Source organism: Pyxicephalus adspersus, chromosome 9 (assembly GCF_032062135.1).
Source record: "Pyxicephalus adspersus chromosome 9, UCB_Pads_2.0, whole genome shotgun sequence".
Lineage (NCBI taxonomy): Eukaryota > Metazoa > Chordata > Amphibia > Anura > Pyxicephalidae > Pyxicephalus > Pyxicephalus adspersus.
Window position 1 is genome coordinate 62,708,345 of NC_092866.1, and position 25,471 is coordinate 62,733,815.

The 25,471-nt window shown below is 39.2% G+C and overlaps 1 protein-coding gene across 1 annotated transcript in view; it reads left to right on the plus strand.

Annotated features, from left to right (window-relative positions):
* Positions 1–12,771: 12,771 nt before the first annotated feature.
* LOC140338195 (alpha-1,3-mannosyl-glycoprotein 4-beta-N-acetylglucosaminyltransferase C-like) overlaps positions 12,772–25,471 on the plus strand; it is a gene marked incomplete in the record, with an annotated part of 25,977 nt that continues 13,277 nt past the window's right edge. Inside the window, 2 exon segments of the mRNA XM_072422297.1 lie at positions 12,772–13,129; positions 24,843–24,992. Of these exon segments, the coding sequence (XP_072278398.1) occupies positions 24,873–24,992 (120 nt within the window).

Here is a 25,471-nt window from a genome sequence, read left to right on the forward strand (position 1 = left end):
GCATAGAGTTACATCAAAGGATAAGCGTGTTCGGGTCAGATTGCTGAAAGTCTTTGCATGCTTCTATGGACTAACAGACGCATTTCCCATTGGAGAACAGTGTAGCTTTATATGGTTTGTTGTAACTTCAAATACAAGTTATTGTGGGTGATTGAAAAGTTTGGGATTGTGGCACCGCTTTCAGCATGCTACTTAAAGAACACGTGAGGTTATACCAGTATGTCCGCTATGGTAATAGGGGCCCAATCATGCAGCAGAGTCCATCAGATGTTCCTTCTGGAAAGAGAAAGGCCTAGGACTGATGGCATATGTTACCCAAAAGAGACAAGAATAGAAAACTGGAGGGAGTCTGAAGGCAAAGCTACAGGTGCATTGAGAAGAGGGTTGATGGCTAGTTGCTCCAAGATAATACACAATGAAGTAAGGCCTGTAAGTCGGGGTTGCCAAAAGGCACCACTACAACACGAGACGGGCAAAGGAACCATTGATGATCAATGCAATGCAATTATCAGCCACCTTTGCTGCTTCTTGCTTGACTCCACACAAGTTTTTCTCTCGGAGAAGCTTTTATTATGGTAAACAGAGCCACAGGCATGGTCGGTATTTAGTCCCAATAATCTTCAGATTCGAACTCAGCCATATTTTGGGGACATAGTCAGTCCAGTACAGGAGAAGCTATAAGCTCATGCATGGGCCGTGTGGTGCCAATAAGCTTACAACAATGCTACTTCTGAAGTGTGGCGCTACCCAGAGAATCCTTGATGCCTATCCTCCAAGAATAATCTCAATGGAAGTACCCCCGTTCCAAAAATCTATCTCCTCCTCCACTCTCTGCAGGCCTTGACCTAACCCAGCCTCACCGAAGGATCAAATCTAAAACAAGTGGCAAAAACTAAGGCGCCATCTTGTCGCAGTCTACACTCCACGGGACAAGCTCCAAGGACTCTGTCTACAGATTGACTAGTTCACGGAGTTTAACCACTCAGTCCTTGGTTAAAAAATAATTAAATCTTGGTGTGTGGGTACCAGAGAAGAAGTTTAGAAGGCAATGAGGGCTCCCCAAAACATGTGCCTAGGCCACCATGCCCCAGTGCTTGTCCTTATAAACGTACATTATGTCACTTATAATAGTATTGTTGTGGCTTTTACCCTACCAGTATGGTATTGGGAGGTGGATAGTGGAGTGCCTGGAAGTAACCCATGCAAATACAGAGAACTTACAAACTGCAGATAGTGTCTTAGCTGGGATTCAGACTTCGTCACCATGCTCGCCAACCAAAATAAATAAAACTGAAGCTTTCTGATTGGCTTTTCACTGTAAAAAATATCATTTAAGGGTAAACTTCAAAAGTTATGGAAAGTTGCCAGTTGGATGAGAGCTTTAAAATTAAGCTTGTGTGTGTGTACCGCTAAATATTTGATGTATGAAGGTCCATGACCTAATTTCATGAGCTCAATATGTTTAGTAAAGGAGGAGTTTTTTTTCTTTTTAATTATTATTCTTCCTAATTATTGTTTAACTAAAATATCTTTGTATTCTATTTATTAGACGCAGCCAATTTAACACACTGGAATAATGGATTTGTAAATATTATAAAATCGTACTTGTTGCTGTGCTTCCCACTTCCTTGAAATTTGAAGTGCATTTCTAGTAAAACTTCTTTTTCTTTTTAGTTTTGGGGGTAAGTACTCCACTCAGGTGATTATTGCCATCAGAGAAGATTTACCTTCACTTCCTGTCCTGCTAGCAACATTTTTGAGAAGAACTCTTCAAAAGAAAGAGTCTGGGCTCAGAGGAAACACGTTCAAGGACCTACCATCATTTAACTAGATTAGTGGTAAAAAGAAGTTACTGCAGGGGAGAGCTCCGGAGAATTTAATATAAGAATCTAGGCTTTCTATAGATTATTGTGTTTGTGTAAAACCAGATTGGTCACTTGTATGACTGCAATATTGCAGTAAGCAACACAGCTCGCTCTGTGGTCATCCAGTGACAGAGCATTAGCACATTGGTTATTGGTCATTTCACATTATGTTACCTCCTGTCAGCAAACTCTCAGTAGAAGACTGACAGCACAAGGACAGCCTGGCCGACTTGCAGTAAAAGCCAAAGCCCAGATGAGTTATTTTAATTTTGGATAGTGTGAGGAAGGTGTAGAATAGAGGGAGATTTTTCTTGTCTTCCTTTCTTTGGGACAGGTCGAGAGCAGGACAGGAAGAGATGGAAAATCTCCTGAATGGGAGCAGAGACAACAAAAGCATGTTTTTAGATTAAAGGATAGAACTTTGCTCAAGTTCCTTTTCCTTGCAGCAGTGTTCTCCCCAGGCCCTCTTAGCTGGGCGCACCGCCCGGCATTCTTCAGTAACCACCCGGCTGTTTTTGTGATTACTGAACAGTGGGGTCACAATACTGGGGCTGCCACCTGGTTACAGTTTAAAAAAAAAATTCTGTGGAGAACACGGTTGCTGTATTTGCCTTCATCTCCCCAACTCTTCTAATTTCTCGTCCAGATGATGCAGGGCGGTCACTAACACAAGAGGAAAAAAATTCCCTAGTCACAGTTGCAGTTTCTACTTAAAAGTGTTAACTGAACCTGACATGTATTGGAAGGAGACACAACCAGGGACCCCAATGACAAGGTGCCATTAATGGCGGCCCCCGTGCTTTACTTCACAGTGCAAGACAACTAAATGATTGCATTTTTTACATTTCTGTTCATTCATTAGCCCTAAACAAACACAAGCCCGGTGTACCTAATAAAAGCAGCAAACGTCTGTAAAATCATTTAAGTTAATTAGTGACAGAGTTATTGCCAAGTTCACATCACAACCTGGCACTGCTAAATTTTGCCTTAGTGAGGCTTCAATGACCTCTAGACATTATGGGGCTACAGAAACTCTTATGAGAAAGTACCTAGGTGCGGCCAAAATACTAATTGCCTGGCTGACCTGCAGGCCGGTGCTTTGGTGTAACCACTGACCCGGTACATAGATAGAATTCAGTCCAGATTCTAACTTTGATATATGAAAGTCAAATAAACACAGCCAAGGAACTAAGCAGGCGGAGACAACCATGGCAATCCACCTATTCTTGTGACAAGCAATTTCATATTGAATATTTTCAATTAATATCTTTTTGTATTTTTATAATGCATCAACAAATAAATGTAACAGGATGTGTCCATAACACAAATATCCAATTCATTTCCAAAGCATCCCCGCCTCCAGCAACACCTGCATGCTTATTGGCAGCCTTTAGATGAATGGCTACAATATGAAAGGATGATTTTTATCTCTTTGCATTCAAAAAAACACCAATCTGATAATCACCTCAGGGCTAATATCGGACGAGAATCTGGTGTGTGTACAGGGCTCGTCATTCGTGGATCTACAAGCAATGCAACAATCGCAATGCAATATGGCAGCTTGGCTTAGGATAACAGATGAGACCAAAGTGGAGACGTTTGGCCATAATGCACACAATGCCAGATTTGGGGAAAACCAAACACAGCATACACCTCATACCAACTGTGAAGCATAGTGGTGGAGAGGAGATGATTTAAGGTTATTTCTCAGCCATGAACTCCTCTGTACACCAAAGTAGTCTAGAACCAACTGTGTGACAGCTAGAGCTTGGCCAGAACTGGATCACCCAACACTATGATCCAAAGTACACCAGCAAATCTACAACAGAATGGCTGAAAAGGAAAAGAATTAATGTGCAGCAATGGCCCAAAGTCCAGACCTCAACCCTATCAAAATGCTGCGGAAAAGCTTAGGAGAGCTGTGCATAAAGGAATGCTTGCAAACCTCGATAAACTTCAGAATTCTTGTAAAGAAGCGTCAGCCTTTATTCCCTCGATGTGAGAATGGTAAAATCCAGAAGACGATGATTTCAAATATTAGTGCTAAAGGTGGTGGTACAAGGTATTGAATCATTGAGGTGTACTTAGGTTTTCACACACGGATACTCCATTTTTGGTAAATAAGTGATGACCCGGCGGAGTCTGTTGTGTGTGGTTATAAAACATTTTGGATCTTGCGAAGGACTGGATTACTTTTTTTCTGTCCCGATACATAAGCCTTGAAATTAGAAAAAGGGGGTACTTTCTTTTTCTCACGACTGTGGACCCCTATAGGACCATTAACCTTACAGCTCGTCTATCTTCTGTTATTGCAGAACGGTTTCCTTAATTTCATTGATAGAACTATAAACACCAAATTGCCAATAAGTAGTACATTTAATAAACTGTGCTGGTGAATAACCTTTACTTGCTTTACAGGAACTCTGAATTATCATTTCATGTGGGAGTGGCACTCCAACCCTTCCAGCCGCATCCCTGCAGGTCAATCAGTAGGTTGCTCAGTCAGACTGAAGGCACCGTAGGGAACCTGAACTAACAAAACTGTAAGTAATGATTCTTTTATATTATTAGGAACAAATGTGCCAGCCTGGCATCCTGAGGAGTTACATTTGTCCAACTTGTAAGATCTTTTGTATGATTTAACAAGCCGAGATCTCTGCCTGCTGATAATTTAAACCTTTTTTGTTTTCAAAGTTTTTTATTCATCTTATTACACGCTTTCCACAAATTGTTCAAAGTGAATTATATAATTTTTTTTTTGTTTATTGTCAGAGATGCACCTTCTCTTTATTGTGGTTATTGTCACCAGAGTAAATGGTAAGGGGAATTTTTCTAAAAGAGGAAATCTGTTCTGAGGACAATGCTACTTAACTGGAATGTTGTTATTATTATTATTATTATTATTATTATTATTAAACAGGATTTATAGAGCACCAACATAATATGCAGCGCTGTACATTAAATAGGGGTTTCAAATGACAGATACAGGAGGAGGAGAGGACCCTGCCCCAAAGAGCTTACAATCTAGGAGGTGGGGGAAGTATCACAATAGGTAATAAGTAGTAAATGAGTAGTGAGTGTTTAAGGAGACGGAAGAAGACGGGTAGGTGAGGTTGAAACATTGGATTTTGAGTGCTTATTTAAATGAGCAGAAAGTAGGAGCAAGCCAAATAGGGAGGAGGAAGACCATTCCAGAGAGTCGGGGCAGCTCTAGAAAAAAGTCTTGCAGCTGTGTGTGTGATGAGGTTATGAGTGAAGAAGTCATTAGTAAATCACTGGAGGAGCGAAGAGAGCGACTAGGGGGGTATTTTTCTATCAGGGCAGAAAGGTAAGTGGGACAAGAACTGTGGAGGGATTTGAATGCAAAATGTTTTTTTCTTTTATATATAGGATATCTATAATACCTCTAGTGTTTCTCAATCAGTAAAGAGAAACGCATAACAAGGTTTTAGCCTTCCTCTACCTCATCCAAAAAAACCTAACTGTCCCTACACCCACTCAAAGCAGAACTTTATTCAACTCCTCTCCAGCTGTCATATTCTTTGGTTCATCATAGGGCCGACATATTATGCAGCGCTGTACAAAGTTCATAGTCATGTCACTAGCTGTCTCTCAAAGGGCTCACAATCTAATGTCCCTACCATAGCCATATGTCTTTAATACAGTCTAAGGTCGATTTTGAGGGGAAACCAATTAGCCTAACTGCAAGTTTTTGAAATGTGGGAGGAAACTGGGGTACCTAGAGGAAACCGACACAGACACGGGGAGAACCTGCAAACTCCATACAGATAGTGTCCTGGCTGAGATTTGAAACTGGGACCAAGCGCTGCAAGGTCCAGAGTGCTAACCACTGAGCCACGGTGCTGCCTCAACCATGCTGGGATGTTGCAACACCGTGCGTGCATAGTTACATAGTAGGTTAGGTTGAAAAATGACATAAGTCCATCAACTTCAACCACTAGGGAAATAAACATATCCCAGATATAAAACCCTATAAGACATAGTTGGTTCTGAGGGAGGCAAAAAAAAACCCGGGTACAATTTGCTCCAACAGGGGAAAAAAATTCCTTCCTGATTCCATGAGGCAATCGGATGTTCCCTGGATCAATAGTCTCTGTTATCTTTACTTTAAAGCCTTAATCCCCAGTTATATTCTGTGCTTCTAGAAATCATCCAGCTTTTTCTAAAAGTGATTTATAGAAGTTGCTGAAACTACTTCCTGAGGGAGCCCATTCCACATTTTCACAGACCTTACCGTGAAGAATCCCTTCCTTATCCGGAGCTTAAACTTTTTTTCCTCCATAGGCAAACAGTACCCCCTTGTTCTTTGTGCATCCAACAGATGCTAAAAGAAATTCTCTATTGCAAGGAAAGAATAATTTGTCTACAATAAAAACCTGCTAATTCATATTTCCCATGTTTAAACTTTTATTAATATTATTACATTTTTATTATTAAAATGTTGCTGTAAAAAATCAATTTCAGGAGTTTTTCTGACACTACATAACAAAGCCTATTTTCAAATTGTACAAAATAGGAAATCGGCTTATTTTTTGGTTTTTAATCACTTTGCACGTTGACCTATTTGCAAAAGCTTATTTGACAGCTTAAGTTGCCTTTTTATGTAATACGCCGTCTTAAGATTTTACATTTTTTTCACACCTTTTACAGATCTCAGGATAAGATTGGAATTTTGTTTCTATTTTGTTTTCAGTTTACATCTTTTATGGTTCCAAACTGGTTCTTGGCTTTTATTGGATCAGTGCAGAGTTGCCTTTACCAGCACGTTTTTCCACTTTTTCACACAGATCACTTATCACTTTTCTGTAGCCCTAAACAAATATGAAGTTTAAACTTTTCGGGCTTCTCTGGACTCCAGTTATAACCCCCCTTTTAGAACATAGCAACACCCCTAATACAACATCAGAGAAAACTTGAAGCTTTGAAAAGTAACAGTAGTGACCAACAAAGAACAGCAGATTTGTAATTGTAAACCATTATCAAACATAAAAGAGAACCTGTTGGTAACTGTACAAATCTTCATGGATACAATTCTTATGAGTCACAAAAACAGTAGAGTTTTTCAGAAAAGTTTTATAGCGTCACTCAAGAGACTTTGCCTAGTCTAAATTATGGTCTTCTACGGGTAGGATGAAGAATTTTCTCTTTCCTCTCAGAGATGAGACTGCAAGGTTGTTACTTTGTAGCAAATCACAAGGTAAAATGGTGGAGCAGGATTTGTGAATTCACCCAAGAATTGAGGATGCACCAGGAGCGCATGCACTCAACATGGCATGAACCAGCCTCTCCTGACTTTTTAGACATGGGGGATCCCTAGAAATAGCTTTCATGTATTCAGGAAACTATAATTATTATATATACACAGCTCACAGTATATTAGCGTGGTGGTCAGTGGAAGAATTCATCTGAGAATAGGAGGAAGCTTTTAAAAAGTCTAGCAAGCATGTTCAATAATACAGCACAATAATAATGTTAGGAATAACTCCTAACCAACCACAAGGCTTGGTTGGGGGTATCAATGCCAACAGTAAAACTATGCAGGGGTACCATTGCAGATCACAACTAAAAATCACCCTTCAAATCTCTTGTTCTTCATCTCTAGTGATGGAACTACTTTTAAAACCTTTTTTTGGGTCATTCTGGGTCACTATTGCATTTTATGGGCATTGGATAGTCACCAGATCTGACCAAAGTGGGAAATCTGATAAAATTGTGCAGAATTCTGTACAGAGCATCAGTTTATTTACATGTGATTCCAATCAGATGCTCCTTTTCTTTTATGCATTTACCTGGAGGAAGTCCTGACCAGAAGCAGCCTCAGTCAGCGATGCCTCAGCTACCAGAAATTCTTTCCAATCGTTTAAGAATTTGACTTTTTTTCTGGCAAACAGAAATGGCCATTCAATCTGAAAATTCCCATTTCCTGTTTACAGAGCCATAACGATCCCTAGAGAGAGATTAAGACGACTTATGTGCATTAATTCCAGAGACCTTGCTTTGTTGTAGTTCTTATTTTCCATAATTAAAGAAGCAAGGCTACAACATGGCTGTCCCATAATAGATCACCTTGACTTTGGCCTGAGGCGGAATAGAACATCATAAACAAGTTCTTCATTTAGGAGATAAGCGCCAGATAACTAGCAGGAAGACATTGCTTAAAAGAAAAGTTATTTGATAAGCAAAAGGAAACTATTGAAAAAGACGCTGCTACTTCTAGCTAGTAGTTTTGGTCTATTCATATTGAAGGCTTACATTTCTACCTATATAGGACTACATTACCATTAGGATCGGCCATGTTGGGGGTGTAGTGTTCTACAAAGAGTATAATAGAATTGTATTAAATCATCTCCAGTGGTTGACTATGATAGAGGTGTATGAAAGCTGATTGGACAGTCACGTTGGCTTTACTACCTGCTGCCAGGTTGGTTTTAGATATGTTAGGATCCTGAGAAAGAATGAAACTGTACTGTAACATATGTAATACGCATTGATGCATGCTAATTCAGTGTTCAACCCAAGCATTTTTTTTTTAAGTCAGGTGGGAAGACATTGTAGGTGGGTGGCAGCCTCTGTATTGTGACCCAACTCTTCAGTAACCACCCAAAAATAGGCAGGTGGTCACTGAAAAGTGCTGGGTGGTACACCCGGCTAAAAGGGGCTGGGGAGAGCACTGTAGTTATCCCAATGGCACCTCAACGGAGCTGCTTTGCACCATATTGCACAATCACTCGTGTACTTTGCATTGTGGAATAAACATAAAATACATGAATTTGGGAGAAAACCAAAAAGAGAATGTGTCTAAACAAGGACCTTCATGGCAGGATTACCAGTTATCGTTAAATGAAAGCTATAAAATAAAAAAGGTTAAAGCTTCTACGAGATTTTAAAAAATTGGTTTAGATCGGCTAGAAAGCTGCGCTTCCTATAAATGTATTGTTTCAGCACAATGATCTGTTAGGATTCTTGCATAGCCATGAATGAATGTGTTTCCAGGCGCTTTGAGGCAATGAATCTGAGTGGCACCCATCCTCACCCCTAGGTAATTTACAGACTGTCATGGGACACTGGGACAGGAACTTACTTTTAGGCTTTTCATTTGCATTCTTTATTTAGACACAAGAACCCTACAGGTAACTTTAAACATGTCATCCTTGCTTTCTCCCTAGGTTATACATATTTCGGAAGGTAAGCTTTAGGACATTGCTGCCAAAACGTGATAGCTGGGAGATGGGAATCTATATAGTTACCTAAAGTGTTTGGTCTCCCTGGATAACCTTATCTCTACCCGTAATGCTCATCTATTGTTCCTTGTTGCAGAAGTAGACGGAGACTGTATGTAGACAAACTCTAGAGGCTCTGTTTCTATTGCGACAGCTGTTCACTTGGAATGGAATGTTTTGAATCGTGGACCAGATCCATTTCAGGTTTGCTGGATCACCCAGCTTCACTGATGAAAGTGTAACCTCTCCATCCTTGGGCAGCTTTAATAAATCAGACTCATTTGAATTTGCGACATGTAGAGAGATACAACAATCCATCAGCAAATGGCCGAGGAATTGACTGGGAGAACAATTTATAAATAGAGCCCTATGACACGGGATCTTAGTGTTAATAACTGGATCTGCATTTCATGGCTAACATGATCTGTGATAATGCAATTTCATAGGCTTGTTTCCTTATATGCTGCCGGCATAATCTACAGCGGAGCATAAAAAACCTCTGACGCTTTGCGCTGTACCAATATAGGCTTCAAAGTCCAGAAATCTCACATTCTAGAGCATTCATATACACAGAAAAATGACACTGAAAAAACATCAAGGTTCATACCAAAAATAAAAGGCCATAAAGGCTTCTGAGGTAAGAAGTGGTAATGCCAATATCTGTTCTCTATAAAACATTTGCATGAACTGGTGGCTATAGCCAAAGAAAAAGGCTCTTTCTTCAGGCAGCTTCAGACAGATTCACCTCATTGACATTGAAAATGAGCTTTTTGGGTGACCGAGGAGCTCAGCTCTTCCCTTTCCAGAGTGACTCAGAAGCTCAACTCTTCCTTCCATAAGTTACTGAGCATATCGGTTACTCTTCTCACTCCAGAATCAATCCCCTGCAGTGACCGCTGGTAGGAAGGGGTAGATGAGCTGCACAGTGACCTAGCAGCTCAGCTCCTCCTATTAGTAACTCGGCGGCTCAGTTACCCCTTACCCACAATGACAACAGATCAGTTTACCATACTCTTCCTTCCCAGTATTCTAGTATTAAGAAGCAGAAATACCTTTTTAGATGATGTTAAGGCCCCTTTGAAGAGAGAAGATTGAAGGGTGCCTAGGTACACATATGTAACGGTGGATATACTTTGTTAATATTTGTAAAAGTTGCCAAAAGTATACACTAGTTTGTATTGAAAAATATGTATAAAGACGTGTACGTATAAGGTGATAGTTCCTTATTCATTTGGTTTCCTTGTAAGATAACAATCTTGTTATGTTATTGTCATATGTTATTGTCATTTCTTGTTATCTTAAAAGGAAACAACTAATTGATTTAAAAAAAAAAAAGTACTATTTATCATTAAAAAGCCATCCTCGAGTTGAGCAGAGCTCATGACTTTGCGTCAACTTTGACGCTGCTGTGGGCAGGAGGAAGCAAATTCTCAGTCCCACAGTAATAATAAGGCAACATCAACACAAAGCAAGTCACAAAAAGACATTTCAAAAAGGCCTGAACAGAAAAAAATATGGCTGTGCCAGACATTTGTAAATACAGCCATGTACTACATAGGAACCTAGATTATTATTATTATTATTATTAATATTATTATTATTAAACAGTATTTGTATAGCACTAACTTATTACGCAGCGCTGTACATTAAATAGGGATTGCAAATGACAGAAAGATACAGAGTGACACAGGAGGAGGGGAGGACGCTGCCCTGAAGAGCTTACAATCTAAGAGTTGGGGGAAATATCACACAATAGGACGGGGGATATGGAATTGTGGGAAGTAGTGAGGGTTTAGGAGACAGAAGAAGATGGGTAGGTGAGGTTGAAGCGTTGGGGTTTGAGGTCTCTTTTGAATGAGCAGAAAGTAGGAGCAAGCTGAATAGGACAAGGAAGACCATTCCAGAGAGTCGGGGCAGCTCTTCAAAAGTCTTGGGAGCCGTGCGTGTGGTGAGGTTATGAGTGAGGAAGTCATTAGTAGGTCATTGGAGGAGAGAAGAAAATGACTAGGGGGGTATTTTTGTATCAGGACAAAAAGGTAAGTGGGACAAGAACTGTGGAGGGATTTGAATGCAAAGCACAGGAGATGAATTTGATTCTCAGGTGAAATGGAAGCCAATGAAGAGAACTACAAAGAGAGGCAGCAGAAGAGGTGTGGTGGGAAGGCTGTGTATAGGGTAGGTGGGAAGGCTGTGTATGGGTTAGGTAGGTGGGAAGGCTGTGTATGGCATAGGTAGGTGGGTAAGCTGTGTATGGGGTAGGTAGGTGGGAAGGCTGTGTATGGGTTAGGTGGGTGGGAAGGCTGCGTATGGGGTAGGTAGGTGAGAAGGCTGTGTATGGGATAGGTTGGTGGGAAGGCTGTGTATGGAGTAGGTAGGTAGGAAGGCTGTGTATGGGGTAGGTAGGTGGGAAGGCTGTGTATTGGGTAGGTGGGTAGGCTGTGTATGGGGTAGGTGGGTGGGAAGGCTGTGTATGGAGTAGGTAGGTAGGAAGGCTGTGTATGGGGTAGGTAGGTGGGAAGGCTGTGTATGGGGTAGGTAAGGTGGGAAGGCTGTGTATGGGATAGGTAGGGGGGAAGGCTATGTTTGGGATAGGTAGGTGGGAAAGCTGTATATGGGTTAGGTGGGTGGGAAGGCTGTGTATGGGGTAGGTAGGTGGGAAAGCTGTGTATGGGGTAGGTAGGTGGGAAGGCTGTGTATGGGGTAGGTAGGTGGGAAGGATGGATGAGTCTGGCTGCAGCATTCATAATAGATTGTAGTAGAGAGTCGGGTTAGTGGAATACCAGAGAGGAGGAGGTTACAGTAGTCCAGATGAGAAATGATAAGAGCGTGTACAAGGTGTTTGGTGGTCTCTGGGGACAGGTAGAGGTGAATTGAATGAGAGGGCAGAATCGAAGGTGACGCCAAGACAATGTGCCTGAGGGAAGGGACGAATTAACCGTGTTAACAGTTAGAAATATGTCAGGGGAAAATTTGGTTTGTGAGGGGGGGGAGATGATGAGTTCTGTTTTATTCAGGTTGAGTTTCATAATATGTCTGTATTTACACGACTGTGTCCTCTCTGTTCCGGCATCTCAAGATGGTGCCTGAACACCGTAATTCTAAAGAGAAAAGCAGATTAAGGCATTGTCCATGGGGAGTACTTTGATCTCTGTAACAGGTAATAAATAACTGGGAGTGTTAAACCGATGCATTACTCACATAAAAACTTATCTCCCACTTTAATTTCTAGAAATACATAGCATGATAATACAAAGCTGCCTGGAGCTCAGCTTTCATTGATAGGAAATATTAACCCAACAATAGCCATATGTTTGACTTCTACCAGGGATTTCAGCACAGTATTTAAATGTTATTTAAGGTTTTTCTGGCAACTGATGATAAGTCAGAAGCAGGGCTACCTATTTCTCTGCAGAAGAAAATATTATGCAGAATATTACACTCCTGTGTTATTGTTACATATATATATATATATATATATATATACTTGAGGGAGAGGTAAACAGTTTCTACTTATCAGTGGTATTAGCTTCCTGAGCTGCAGCTGCCTTAGATATACAGGAAGTTAGTTAATAAGCTGTCAGAATAGGAAGCAATTTTTATCATTACCTTTCTAGAATTTGAACACACAGCTACTACCGTAGTCCTGGAAGTTTCCCAAAGTGGATTCTAAGGGTAACTGTAGGATTTGTTTTCAGCTATCAGCTCATAAATGTATGAGGAAAGTTTTTTCATCTTGCTTTTCTGAACAGACTAGTTTTTGAAAACTTTTAATAGACACAATTCTTTAAAAATCTTTCTACCCTTTTGTAAGTAATTAGATCTGCAGAGATCCCCAAAGCTGTGCATGTGCAGCCTAGCACCTAGGTGAACTAGCCTCCGTGTGCATGCGCAGGGGTTTTGTCATTTCAACCCAGCCAATGAAGGTGGCCAAGGACTCTGAACTCAAAAGAGAACCAGAAGAAGGTGGAAGTGGTAAAGAATGAACGATTGTGGTGATTGCGGCACTGGAGGCTTCCTTTTACAGTTAAGTCTGTCATATACTTTAGTCTTTAATTTTGCTTAAAATATGCATCTTCTAATCCAGGAAACCAGCACTTGTACCTGCTCAGGTATGGGGTACCCTTGAGGGCTTCTGTGTAGGATGCCTATATATCCAGCCTACCTCTATCACTAATGCACACCTAAAGTGTATCTAAAACACAAGGACAAAAATGTAGTTTACCAGGACCTAGATGTGATGGCTGAAGTAGTTTTAATATTTTGTTTCTGGTTATTCTGCCAGTAACATACTTCCTGTCTTCCACTGACAATGCTAACTTACCATACTGTATTCGGAGGAGCAGTATTGTTACCGTAGAACAGTGCATGTTAGGTCTGCAGAACACCCACCTTCTCCTCTAACTTTGCAGAACACCCACCCTCTCCTCTAACTTTGCATTTTGAAACAGTTATATAAAAATGCTTTCAATTTTATATTTAATAGACCAAAACAGACTGTATGCTGATCATAGCCAAAAAGGCCAAGAACCTGGCTGCACCCCACACAACTGGGGAGGACTCTAAGGATGGAATAGAACTCATGACTAAGTCCTCAGTAGCTAAAGGAGGCATAGAACAAGTTGTCCACTTACTTTAACCACAAACTTCTAAACAGGAAAAATAGCAAAAAATTCCAAAAACAAACAAAAGTGACCAGGCTGGGCATTGCTGCAGAAAGGGACAGGCAATGTCCCTACTGCAATATATATTCTTACCCACCCAATCGTTCTCTTCATCCTTAAAAATCACACAACCCCACATTCCCTGCAGTTCCCGGGACTTAATTAACTTACTAACTATGAAGTTACATAATCCAGGTTCGGCCGATGGGAAATGTCCTCTTCAATTTAGAAAATCAATCAAGTTTTAGGTAAAGCAATTGCTAAAAAGTCAAGATTTGAAAACTTAAGATTTTTTTTTTGCCATACATGATACATTGGACCTAAGTTTCATATTTTTAAAAACAAAAAAAGATACAAATTATATCTGACACACCACTGGTATTAGGAGATTTTGGCCTTTATGTTTAAAGTGGAGGTGAGGTTGCAGTGTGGTTACCACTTCCTCACACCACTGAGCTGCTTCCTTAGGTGAGATGCTGTATGAGACTAGCTTCACTGATAAAGTGTATCCTCTCCAGCCTTGGAGAGCTTTAATAAATCAGGGCCAGAGACGCAGCCCAAGAGAGAATGAATGGGGCAGTAATAAGCAGTTCAGCACCGCTCACTGATGCCCGCTGTAGAATATGCAATTGCAATGCCGTGATGTGGGCAGTCAGCAAGGTGCCGCGGGTCTGAACCTAGCCTACCTGATAGCAATCAGAAATATTACTAAGAAAAGGATTGTTGTTTACAGATAAGAAAAGAAACGCTTCACAGCTTATCAGTAGCATGGAAAATATTTCAAATATCTGTATACAGCACTTCATATACAGGTTTCATCTTTCCTAATATAACAAGCCATTATTAATCAGAAGTAAAAAAGCAAGGAAAATAATTACTAACAGCAGATAAAACAAGCAAAAATCTACCAAAAGCCTCCAGTTTGCTAAAATCACGGAGCAAAAGTGTTGTTTTTTTTGTTCATTATATAAGTGATTAGTATTCTTATCATTGTGCATTAAAATGCCATGTGGGAGGTAAAGGGGTGAGTCAGTAACATTTTATATTCCTGCCTTTTATTTGGGGATTTTCTGCTTTGTCTTGACATTTTCCATTGAACCGTTGTTCCCTCGTAGGATTGTGGCTTAGTAATTAGCTATAGAACCCTTTGAATAATATTAAGTTGACATGTTTATTGAACACCAATCTACTCAAAAAAAGCCATTCCATATTGTTGTCATTGTAGAATGCTGTTTCGATAGGCCTGTCCCTTACAGTCAATGCAGAAATGGACAATTGATAAAAAGGGTCTTGTGTATGCGGGTATATCTCACGCACATATTTGCCAATTGTGCAGAGAGCCCCTTATGTCCGCTTGTTCCATTGTAGCAAGCAACTGCAGGGAAAAGGACAATGTTAAAGCCAATGTGATGTCTCATACTCTCACAATGCAGAGCTCTGTGCCAGTATGAGTCGAGTACCAGCCACACCCTCGGCACGCAAGTCCACCCATTTTAATACAGAAAATTGTAGGAGACACATCAAACATTCTAGGTTTGTATTGGTTTAAAAATAGGTGCCTGTTGGACTGCGCCTTCATATGTAGATACCCTGCACAACCACTGTAGAAGGAAAATGGAGAGTGGCTTGTAAAATACTAAAATATTTTTTTTATGGTGGAGAATAAAACATGCAAAGTTCATGTAAATCAAGTGCCAGTTGTAGCGCCTTTTAGCTGTACCATAAAAAGACAATGGTGTTCTCTTCCTTCCCTGAAGACTAACATTATTGTTTTAAGAATTGGGAACATTTCTACCCCAGTGAAAAATTCGGTCTGCTTGCAGGAATATAACCATTGCATGGAAAGGTTGAGTTTGTAAAACTCTCACATCTATGAGATGCCAGGGTCATAGCTCCATTACCTGAATTTGTGTAAAGGGATTTACTGCCGATTTTATCATTTTAGCCAAGCCAAATGTCAGACACATTAGAGGTACGTCTATTGCCGTGTGTCCTCTGCAAGACTGCTAAAGCACAAGCATAAATCTAATTGTATTCAAATGTATATGGTATTCTGTAAATGATTTCTGTGAAAACAGTAATTTAGCTAACTCCAGGCCAATATAAAAGGGCATAAAAAGTAAACTAAAATATATTTTTTACATGCAAGTAGATTTGGTATTCACCTCTTGAAATCTTTGATACAGTGGTGTTATTTCTGTAATCTCTGTTAATACAATCTCAGGACTGGATGAATAAATATACAACACTACTACCTTATACAAGCCTAAACACATGTTTAGTACAAAAAGAACCCTCAATTACTAAAAGTCATTGGCAGCCATCATCCTTTATGCAAACATATAACAATCAGATTTGGTCTTGGAGTTTTGGTTTTAAAATAATATGTAGGATACCATTGTAAAAGACCCTAATGTGATACTTTGCTGCACAACCTTTTAAGGGGATCAATACATTTCAGATGTGATTTCTCTATCCCCTAATGAGACTTCTTCACCTGTCAACAGGTAGTATAGCCCAGTCATTCTGAGCAAACTGCTCCAGCTGGAGGGTCAAGTTTGAAAAGTGCCGTCTCCTTTTTTAAGATCTTTCCAAAGATGTTCAATAGGATTTCATAAGATAGTCAGATGACTGTTCTTAGCCATTCTTGGGTCATTATCCTGTTGGGAGAGCCATACCATGGAACTGAGACGGAGCTTTCTGACAACAGACAGTGCGTTTCACCGCAGAATTCCTTTGAACTTAGGGATTCAGACAGGTGGTTATTGCAGGGACAGGTGATGTCCCTTTTGCTATAGCATTGTTCGTATCTACCCAGCTGTCTAATTTTGCTTGTGCATGGGAGTTCAGTCATTCCAGGATGGCCAATCAAGATGGCTGAAGATCGTCTATGGGAAGAAAAATGGAAAGATGGCAGCACCCTGCACGGGAATGGGGATAGGCGAGTATTGTAGGTTTGGTTTTACCTTAAGATTTCAAAAGTTCCCACTTACTCCAAGCACCCAAAACATAATCAAGCCTCCTCCATCATTCACAGTATTCTTTCAAAATCCTAATTTTTCCCCCAATCTACAGATAAAAAAAAAACTGATGTGGTTTGCCTTAAGGCTCCAGTTTTGTCTCATCTTCCCACAAGGACATTCTCCCAGAAGCACTGTGGCTTGTCAGTTTGCAGCATTGCATTTTAGCATATTCCACTCTGGCGTTTTGGTATTTTATTTTTAACACTGAAAAAAACAAGGGGGGACTCCAATCAGTCCACTCAAAAATCAATGATTGGTGCCATCAGATTCTGACAGACATTAACTTCTTTCTTTGGAGGTCGTACAACACACTTACCGTTTTCTTGCCAATTCTGTGGTTGAATTTCCTACATATTTCCTGTGGCTACAGCCCCATGGACCTACATTTCTTAATATTTGTACTGGTTATTATAAACATCCAATTGCTCGAAGATGGTCTTCCAGGCTTTGTCCTTAACATGTTTATCCATAATTTTCCTTCTGATTTTCTCAGATAACTCTTTAATGTTTTCTGGTCCATGTTCAGTGTAGAACACAAAATGATTCCAAACAACAGGATGACTATCTATGTTCATAGAAATAGGATGAATTGCATGAATGGAGATGTATGACACCAACAAAAACACCTATTTTTTCTGGGGGTACCATCAAGTGTGCTAAGGCCATTGTAAAAAAAACTTTGTAGAATAAGTAATAATTTTGCTTTTCTACCTGAGGATAAACCAAAGGTGTGCAGACATCCATGGAACATTTTTTAGTTTACTTCTTCACTTTTCAGGAGACAAAAAGCACTTTTACAACGAGCCATAAAAGGTACCAACAAATATGTCCACATAGCTATTTTATCTTTGTATTTAGTTTTAGTTTGCCCCATAGTATGTTGAGGTAATTATTATATTCTAGTTAAAGCAGACAATAACATTGTTGCATAAGTTTTTTCTTTTTTACCGGTTGTTGCATATTGTTTTATTACCAGGACCTTCCAACTAATAAATTACAAAATGTCCTTCATTTTACAAGGTTTGGTGAATGTCCAGGGACAATATTTAGATCTTGGCCAATGACACCCGTATTCTATTGCCCCATGTGCAAGTGCCCTTGACACGTTCTATAGGTAAACCAGTTACTCTGGTTGATGTTGGCATTGTTCCAGTAGTAACCACTCGGCAGCTGTTTTTTTACCTTACTTTTACATATATATTTTACCAAGATGGTAACATTTCCCTGAACTCATAAGTGTTACTGAAATCATTCTTTTCATTTATATTTAAAAAGGTGGAGCGGTACACCAATGTCACAGAAACTCGTAAAACAGTAGTTTTGCTGTTGTCTGCCTGGAAGGGTTGCGTTAGATATTACATTTGTGCTGATATAATCTGTAATTAAATTCAACAAAATAATTATACACTGAGTCACTGGTAATATGATTTAAATGACGTACTGCTACTTTGGGTGGTAATATTAGGCAATTATTATTTTTTTTTTTTAATTATCGGTTAACCAGCTAGGATAGCAATAGTTTAAATACAAATTTCCAATTCCCCCTTGGATACTTTAGAGGTTCAAGCTAAACTATTATCTTGATGTGGGGTTGGATTTTTTACATGTCTTTCCACAGGCATGTATACATATCTTTTCAGAATAGAGCTTGCGTTAGCATCCCAAATATTTTTATATGATGGAAATCGAGCCACCCCATGCTTTTTGTGCTTTGTCTCAGGCTCAAGATATTGTAGAGTTTTCTTCATTTCACAGAGAACAGTTTTATTTCCTTGTGCTGACCCAACTTCTCTTTATGGGACATGGTCAAGCTAAACCCAAAAAACACTTGCTGACAACAGATATGCTCCCACAATAAACCCCTATAGAATACTACAAGAGGCTGTTCTAATATTCTCAGATATCACTGTCGGGAAATTGGTTCAGAGCAATGCTGGGTACCCGAACATGTGTGTGCATGTAGACAGGAAGTGACTGAGAGGTTACAAACAAAAGAGAAAAGAAACATATATTTATTATATATATATATATATATATATATATATAGAAGACGTGTGTCTGAGAAAATGTGAGACTAAAAAATGGGAAAATGTGAGACTTAAAATTGTCTTGCATCCTAATAGCTGTTGAATGTAGCCATTCTGCTTTAGCTGCAGTTGAGGAAACCATGATGCCTTGCTTAGTATGATTATGAATCTCCTTATAAGAGTTCCTCTAAAATTATCAGCATGTACAGACTTGAGTATATTTGACTGACCTGGAATAGATGCTGTGTAATCTATGGATTGGTATTTTTCTATTCAAGGATTAGGATGTCTAAAAAGGTAATGTGTGATGCAGCACAGATAATGGTCAAGTTCACATCACAACCTGGCACTGCTAAATTTTGCCTTAGTGAGGCTTCAATGACCTGTTGATGTGCAGGAATTTTTTATACAGTATACTCCCAAATATCCAGAACTCAAGCAATCGGCATACAACCCAGCCAAAACATATCAGGGTTTAAACTTTGTACTCCTGTGCATCACTTCCATGTTTCCTAGCTAGTCACAATTGAGTATGGACTGGCTTTCTACTGCTGTGCTTTCTGTGCTTTCTGTGCTTTTACTTGATTATACAGTACAGTATATTTATTGGACTATAATATGTAACGGGTGTGAGAGTTTAGCTTTAAATGTTAGCCTGGAAATGAGGCAACTACATGTAAAGGCATTTTTAGGTCTTCTGCCCATATTTATTAAACAAAAAGGGGCAAACAAATGAAAACAGTCTTCGCTTTCAGGGTTGGTGTCAACAACATAGCACACCTTGAAACAAAATATACAACCTCCTGACTAGCTTACACAAATGTCTTATTTCTTTTCAGGCAAAGTAGCTCCAACTTCTCACAGGCAGACAGACAGTCTTGCTCATGCAGACCTAGCCGCTGCCGGTGTGAAAAAACTTGGGACGCGGAATTGGGAATCTGCCCTATCCTACTTTTGCGGATTTCCAGTAAAAACAGACCGAAAACAGAAATTGTAAACAATCAGCAGGGATTGTTTGCAAAGTGGTTCCCAGCAAACATTTTGCTGCTGGTTTCATCTCAGTTGCAATACAGGAGAAGCCGCGTCACCCATCCAACACTTTGCCTAGAAAACACAGGAGGCCTCTGACTCTTGTGTCGTATATTCTGCACTGCATCACTATTGTGCCTCAGTTTATATTATTTATATTTTATTTACTATTTTAATCCTTTTAGTACAATTTTAATAACTCTCAAGCGACAAGAAACTACATTCATCCGGAATCTCCCAATCACTGTGGGTGCAGGATGATGGCAAGTTTACTGTAAATGTACAAGGCAGAATGCAGCAAATCTATAAACATAGCCAGTCTGCAAAGCACACCACATTTCATGAGCTATAAAAAAAAAAAAAATTACTGCGGAGGTTGATACTATAGTATGAAGATATTTTTATTTCTCAGGCTATATCCTGTTCACTATTCTTATAATTCTTTATATAACACAGGAACACACACAAACATAATCTTCACTTCCCGGGGGGTGAATAAACTTTGTCTGATTTTTTCCGATTGTGGAGGTTGCCATAATCTTTATTGTCCTTCTAGTACCCAGTTTTGTTCTGCTTTTGTTTAATATGATTGTTGGAACCACAAGTAGTGTTTTTTTTTGTTATATAGTACAGTTCTGATTCGTGTGAATCGTCTGTGAACCTTGTCTTAGCACAGTTCTAATTTTTCCCTAAAACCCCATATATATGTTTTTTGATTAAACATTTTTATTACACATCAACAAAACAGTGTAAAATATACTTAATAAAATGGTACAGGGACATAGGAGAGGAGATGCTAACAACATCACAAATAATACATTTACCAGAGGGTCATTGAGAAGTAGCCTAAATGTACCAGGGTGTCAATTAGAAAGATTGGATAATTCTGTGTTTCATGAAGGAGGGAAGAAAAGGATGTTTCATAAAGGATTCCCACAAATCAAAAAATGTTTCACTCTAGACTCTTTATCTAGGGAGGCTTCAATACAAGCAATCTTATCAGGAAACAGACAGGGGGTAAGAGGTTTGGGGGACTACCAGTTATGGAATATTGCCTTCTTTGCAACCAGGAAAATAATAGCAGTTTTCCACATCCCTTTGTAGTCTGGGTCACCAACCGGTTGTCCGCGAACCACAGAAGAAGGACCCAGCTGGGGGGGGAGCACCGGCCAGAGCCGTGGACCGTGTCTCTGGACACAGGCTCAGACCTGCAATGGGAGAGTGGGAAGGTTCTGACATTGTGACGTCACTCTGGGGGAAGTTTCTTCCCCTTTGAGTAACACACGGCTTTGTGTTGGCGACCACTGGTCTAGAGCATATTTGTTATTTTAGCATTTCCAGTTATGTCTGTAAATTGTGTTCCAGGTATTCGGAAGACTCCGATTCCATCACTGTGAAATGGTTTCTGACAGTTAGCATGACTAAGATTCTGTCTCTGTGATTCGCTTTCCGGTTGCAACACCATTTTTGAATTTGCCCATGAGAATCTGTCTCGGATTCTATTCCTGTGAATTTGATTTCAATTGTGCCAGTTCCTTTAAACTCAGCTGTGCCAGCTTTGGTTTTGATTTTGACACTATGAATTTGTTTCTAATTATGCATTACTGGTTTTAGCAACATGGTCTTGATTCTGTCCCTGCAAATCTATTTCTAATTCCTCAAGCATGATTCCGACATTGTCCCTGTAAACTTCTTTCTGATTCTGTTAGCATGCTTCTGATTCTGTTCTTGTGAATCTTTGCTTGATGGTTCTTATTCTCTATAAACCTGTTTCTTATTGAATGGTTCTTTGTTCTGTTTCTCTTCTCAAAGTTGCATGGAAATTTTTAATGTGCATGTTTATGCATTGAGGTGGCGGAGGTTGGTCAACAAGATCCTTCTCCAACAGGAGCAAACAGCTAATAATGACCATTTCACAATATCCTAAAACCTTATTAAAATAAAAGGACTACATGTTATTTCTCCACTTATGCCCTATACACCCTTTAATTATCTCTAGCTGACCTCAGCTGACCTCAAGTCACAAAATATGATTCAAATAGAAATAAATGGATTCTTGGCCTGTACCTGTCTCCGTATAGAACAAGATTACAGCAAGGTGACTGATAAAAGTGTCAGATTAAGGTGCTGGCTTTAAAACATTGAAATGTTGTGATTTGCCTGAATCTAATATTACATTTGTAGACATGAGTGTAGAACAAACGAAACCTTATATTAATATGAACTCATCAGCATCCCACTCGTAAAATATAAGTGGAGTTACCCTGGGGCTGTGTGACTCAAGGAAGTGATTGCCCAAGTTAAACTCCCTATTTATGGAAATCCAAAGGCACTCGTACAGCTTTTAAACTCAGCCTGTCAGTGTGAGATATTAAGATACTGTGCCAGCTCGTATAGCGTGTTGATATTGGACCAGGTGAGTACATTAATACTAAAAAGCCAGTACTCTTGCTAGTGAACTGTATAAAGGAAAAATCAGCATTTAATATTAAAATACTGTTGTTGTGCTTTGTACAGAGACTGTACAGAGATGGGCAGACGGGTTTACAGGTTCAGCAGTGAAGGGACACAGAAGCAGCATTTTCTCTGGATAGGAATGGTATCATCAGTTTCTTTCTACTTTTTTTTTGGCTTGGGAATTTTAACACTCAATGCTCTCTTACATCTCTAGGAGGTAGTGAGGTGCAGTCATCTGTATAAAACATTTGTTGCATTTGTTATCATTAAATCGATTTTGTTTCCTGTATACCTCTGGGGGTGAGGGGTTCTTTTCACTGCCTGTCATGGAGAGACAACTTAAAGTGTGAGAACATTTCTCCAAAGTTAGAGGAAACTCCTGTTATTACTATTTTTTCACAGTATTTATATAGCGCCATTATATTACGCAGCACTGTACAAAGTCGATAGTTGTGTCACTAATTGTCCCTCAAAGGAGCTCACAATCTAATGTCCCTAATATGTCATTATTGTTGTCTAAGGTCAATTTTGAGGGGAAGCCAATTAACCTTAATGCATGTTTTTGGGATGTGGGAGGAAACCTGAAATCTCAGGAGGAAACCCACACAGATACAGGGAGAACCTGCAAACTCCATGCAGATAGGGTCCTGGCTGAGATAAGAACAGTTGTCACCAGAAAAAGGAATCACAATTGTAAGACTTTCCCTATCCAAGCTATGTATGAAGAATATGTAAAGGCAATTTTAGATAAAGAATAATAGGGTTAGATAGTTTGTAAAGTTTTGATTGATATTTGTATCCCTACTGGGAGGATTCACCCTTATATTTAAAATTTGTGACCACTGGCACTAGACGGAATGGAAGGGAAAAAGCCATCACATTAGAGAGGGTGAATCACCCCAGGGGAACACAGCTATCAAACCCTAAGGCAAATTTTAAATCTTCCAAACCTCACCCAAGCTATGTATGAAGAGTATGTAAAGGCAATTTTAGATAAAGAATAGTAGGGTTAGATATTTTGTAAACTTTTGATTGATATTTTGATCCCTACTGGAAGGATTCACCCTTATATTTAAATTTGTGACCATTGGCACTAAACAGAATGGAAGGGAAAAAGCCTTCAATGGAGATAAACCTTTTTTTGACACCTCTCTAGAATGAAAATGTAGTGAATTCCCGTTTGTGTTCATAGGACAGGAAGTGTCCTTTTCTAGTTGGGAGCAGAAAGCAAAAAATAAAATGATACAGTTTTTAACTTCCTTACTAATGGAAAACAGGTGGCTGGACATGCACTTTAATAGCTCATTTAATAAACAACATAAACCAGCTTATGATGCAATATCTGTCTTTAATTCAGTTTTTTTCTGCACAGTACCGTTTTCTGACACTAGATGTCCCCAGGCTTATGATCTGCAATATTCAATCCACTTCCTTCAACCCCAAGTCATTCTGGACATAGCTCCAGCCTGTGTCTAGACAGAGAAAGGAGTAAAAAAAAGATGAGCTTGTCTCTCGGTTCTCCTCCTATTAATGTTACTTGTCAGCACATTAACTGGTTGGCTCTTTGTGCCACTGCTTCTTACACTCCTGCCCTTGCTATACAGAGACTACGGCTTCTGTAAATAAAGCAGAACTGTAACCCAAACACAAAGGGTAAAAATGCTTGCAAAAGCTTCAAAAATTTTTTTGGCAATATCAAGTCTTTGGAGAGGTGAATAAGTCTGCAAAATGCCCTTGTCTGCTTAATGTAGCAAATTGTTTTTAATGATATTTCAGTGGTTAGCAAATAGCATAGGACCACATCTCAAAGAATCAATTCAACCAAGAAAAAAAAAAACCTTTACTTTCCTCTTAGTTCTAGGAACTTTTTAGTGGCAAAAAACTTTTTATAAAAAAGCATTGTAAATAATTTATTGTTGACCGACAGAATAAAAACAATACATAAAATTTGCGTCATATACAAGATCGAAAACCTCCTAGTATGTATAGTCATCCCTGGAAAACTAAGCCTAAACAGGTAAGGTTCTCATATAGGACAACATAATTACATTCACAGATACAAGTCTGCTTCTTCAGGAGTGTGGGAAATAAGCATTTTAAATAATAAAAATAAAAAAAAAAAAAAAAAAAAATATTATATATATATATATATATATATATACACACACACACACACACATATACATAAAAGAGTTTTTATACCAACCCTATTAAATAAATTAAACATATAAGGCAAAACTTGTAAGTTATATTGATGTAATATTTACAACATTGTTCGTTGTTATATATACCACTAAAAAGTCCCTATAACTAAAAGGAAAGAAAGTTTTTTTCTTTCTTGGTTGCTTAATGTAGCATCTGAAAAACTATAGTGACATTTCAGCAAGTAGAAACACAATCCCTATTGAAGGGTACAGCAACTTTTATTTGTGTATTGCATATTTGCAAGAAGATTTATTATTCTGTTTGCTAGAAGATTTATTATTCTGTGTTTGTTTTATGTTGAAAGTTGAAGTTCATGGTTGTTTTTCTCTTTTAGACAAGAACAGCAGCAGAGTGAATCTAAAGAATGAGGAGATTTCACATATGGAAAGTACTATTTGGATTATGTCTGGCAATGTGTGTCATCCTGGTAACCAAACCCTCACCTGAATACAATTGTCCGGATCCAACCGATCCCTATCTGCAGGTAACAACATCGTATGGGAGTCTAAGTTATTACACATATTCATTTAGTGGGAGATGTATTTTGGCTTAGGCGTGGTGTGGTGTGTGGTAGATGCACACTGTGCAGCACATGAAAATCAGGGGAGTAACATGGAAAATACAAATTTAAATAAGGCTGAATTTTAAAGGGGTAACGGTTGTCCTTAAAAAGTACAATTCAGTTTCATTTATGTAAGTAATGTGTGCTGGGAAAATTTAATTTCCCTAAAAATTACCCACAACCTGTGTTAAAAGCCTGTCTAAAGGCAGCATTCTGCAGCGGAGAACTTTTACTCGCTGTGGGAACACAAGCCTGATGCATTCTGTGCTGCTTCAATACCAAAGCTCCTCAATCAGTAGGGAAGCTTTAGGCTTTGCTGATTACAAAGGTCTGCCCAAAAGGGAGCACGTTGGACCTTTGCAGAGGGACCACTCAGAGCAATAAAGTCCTTCTCTGCAACA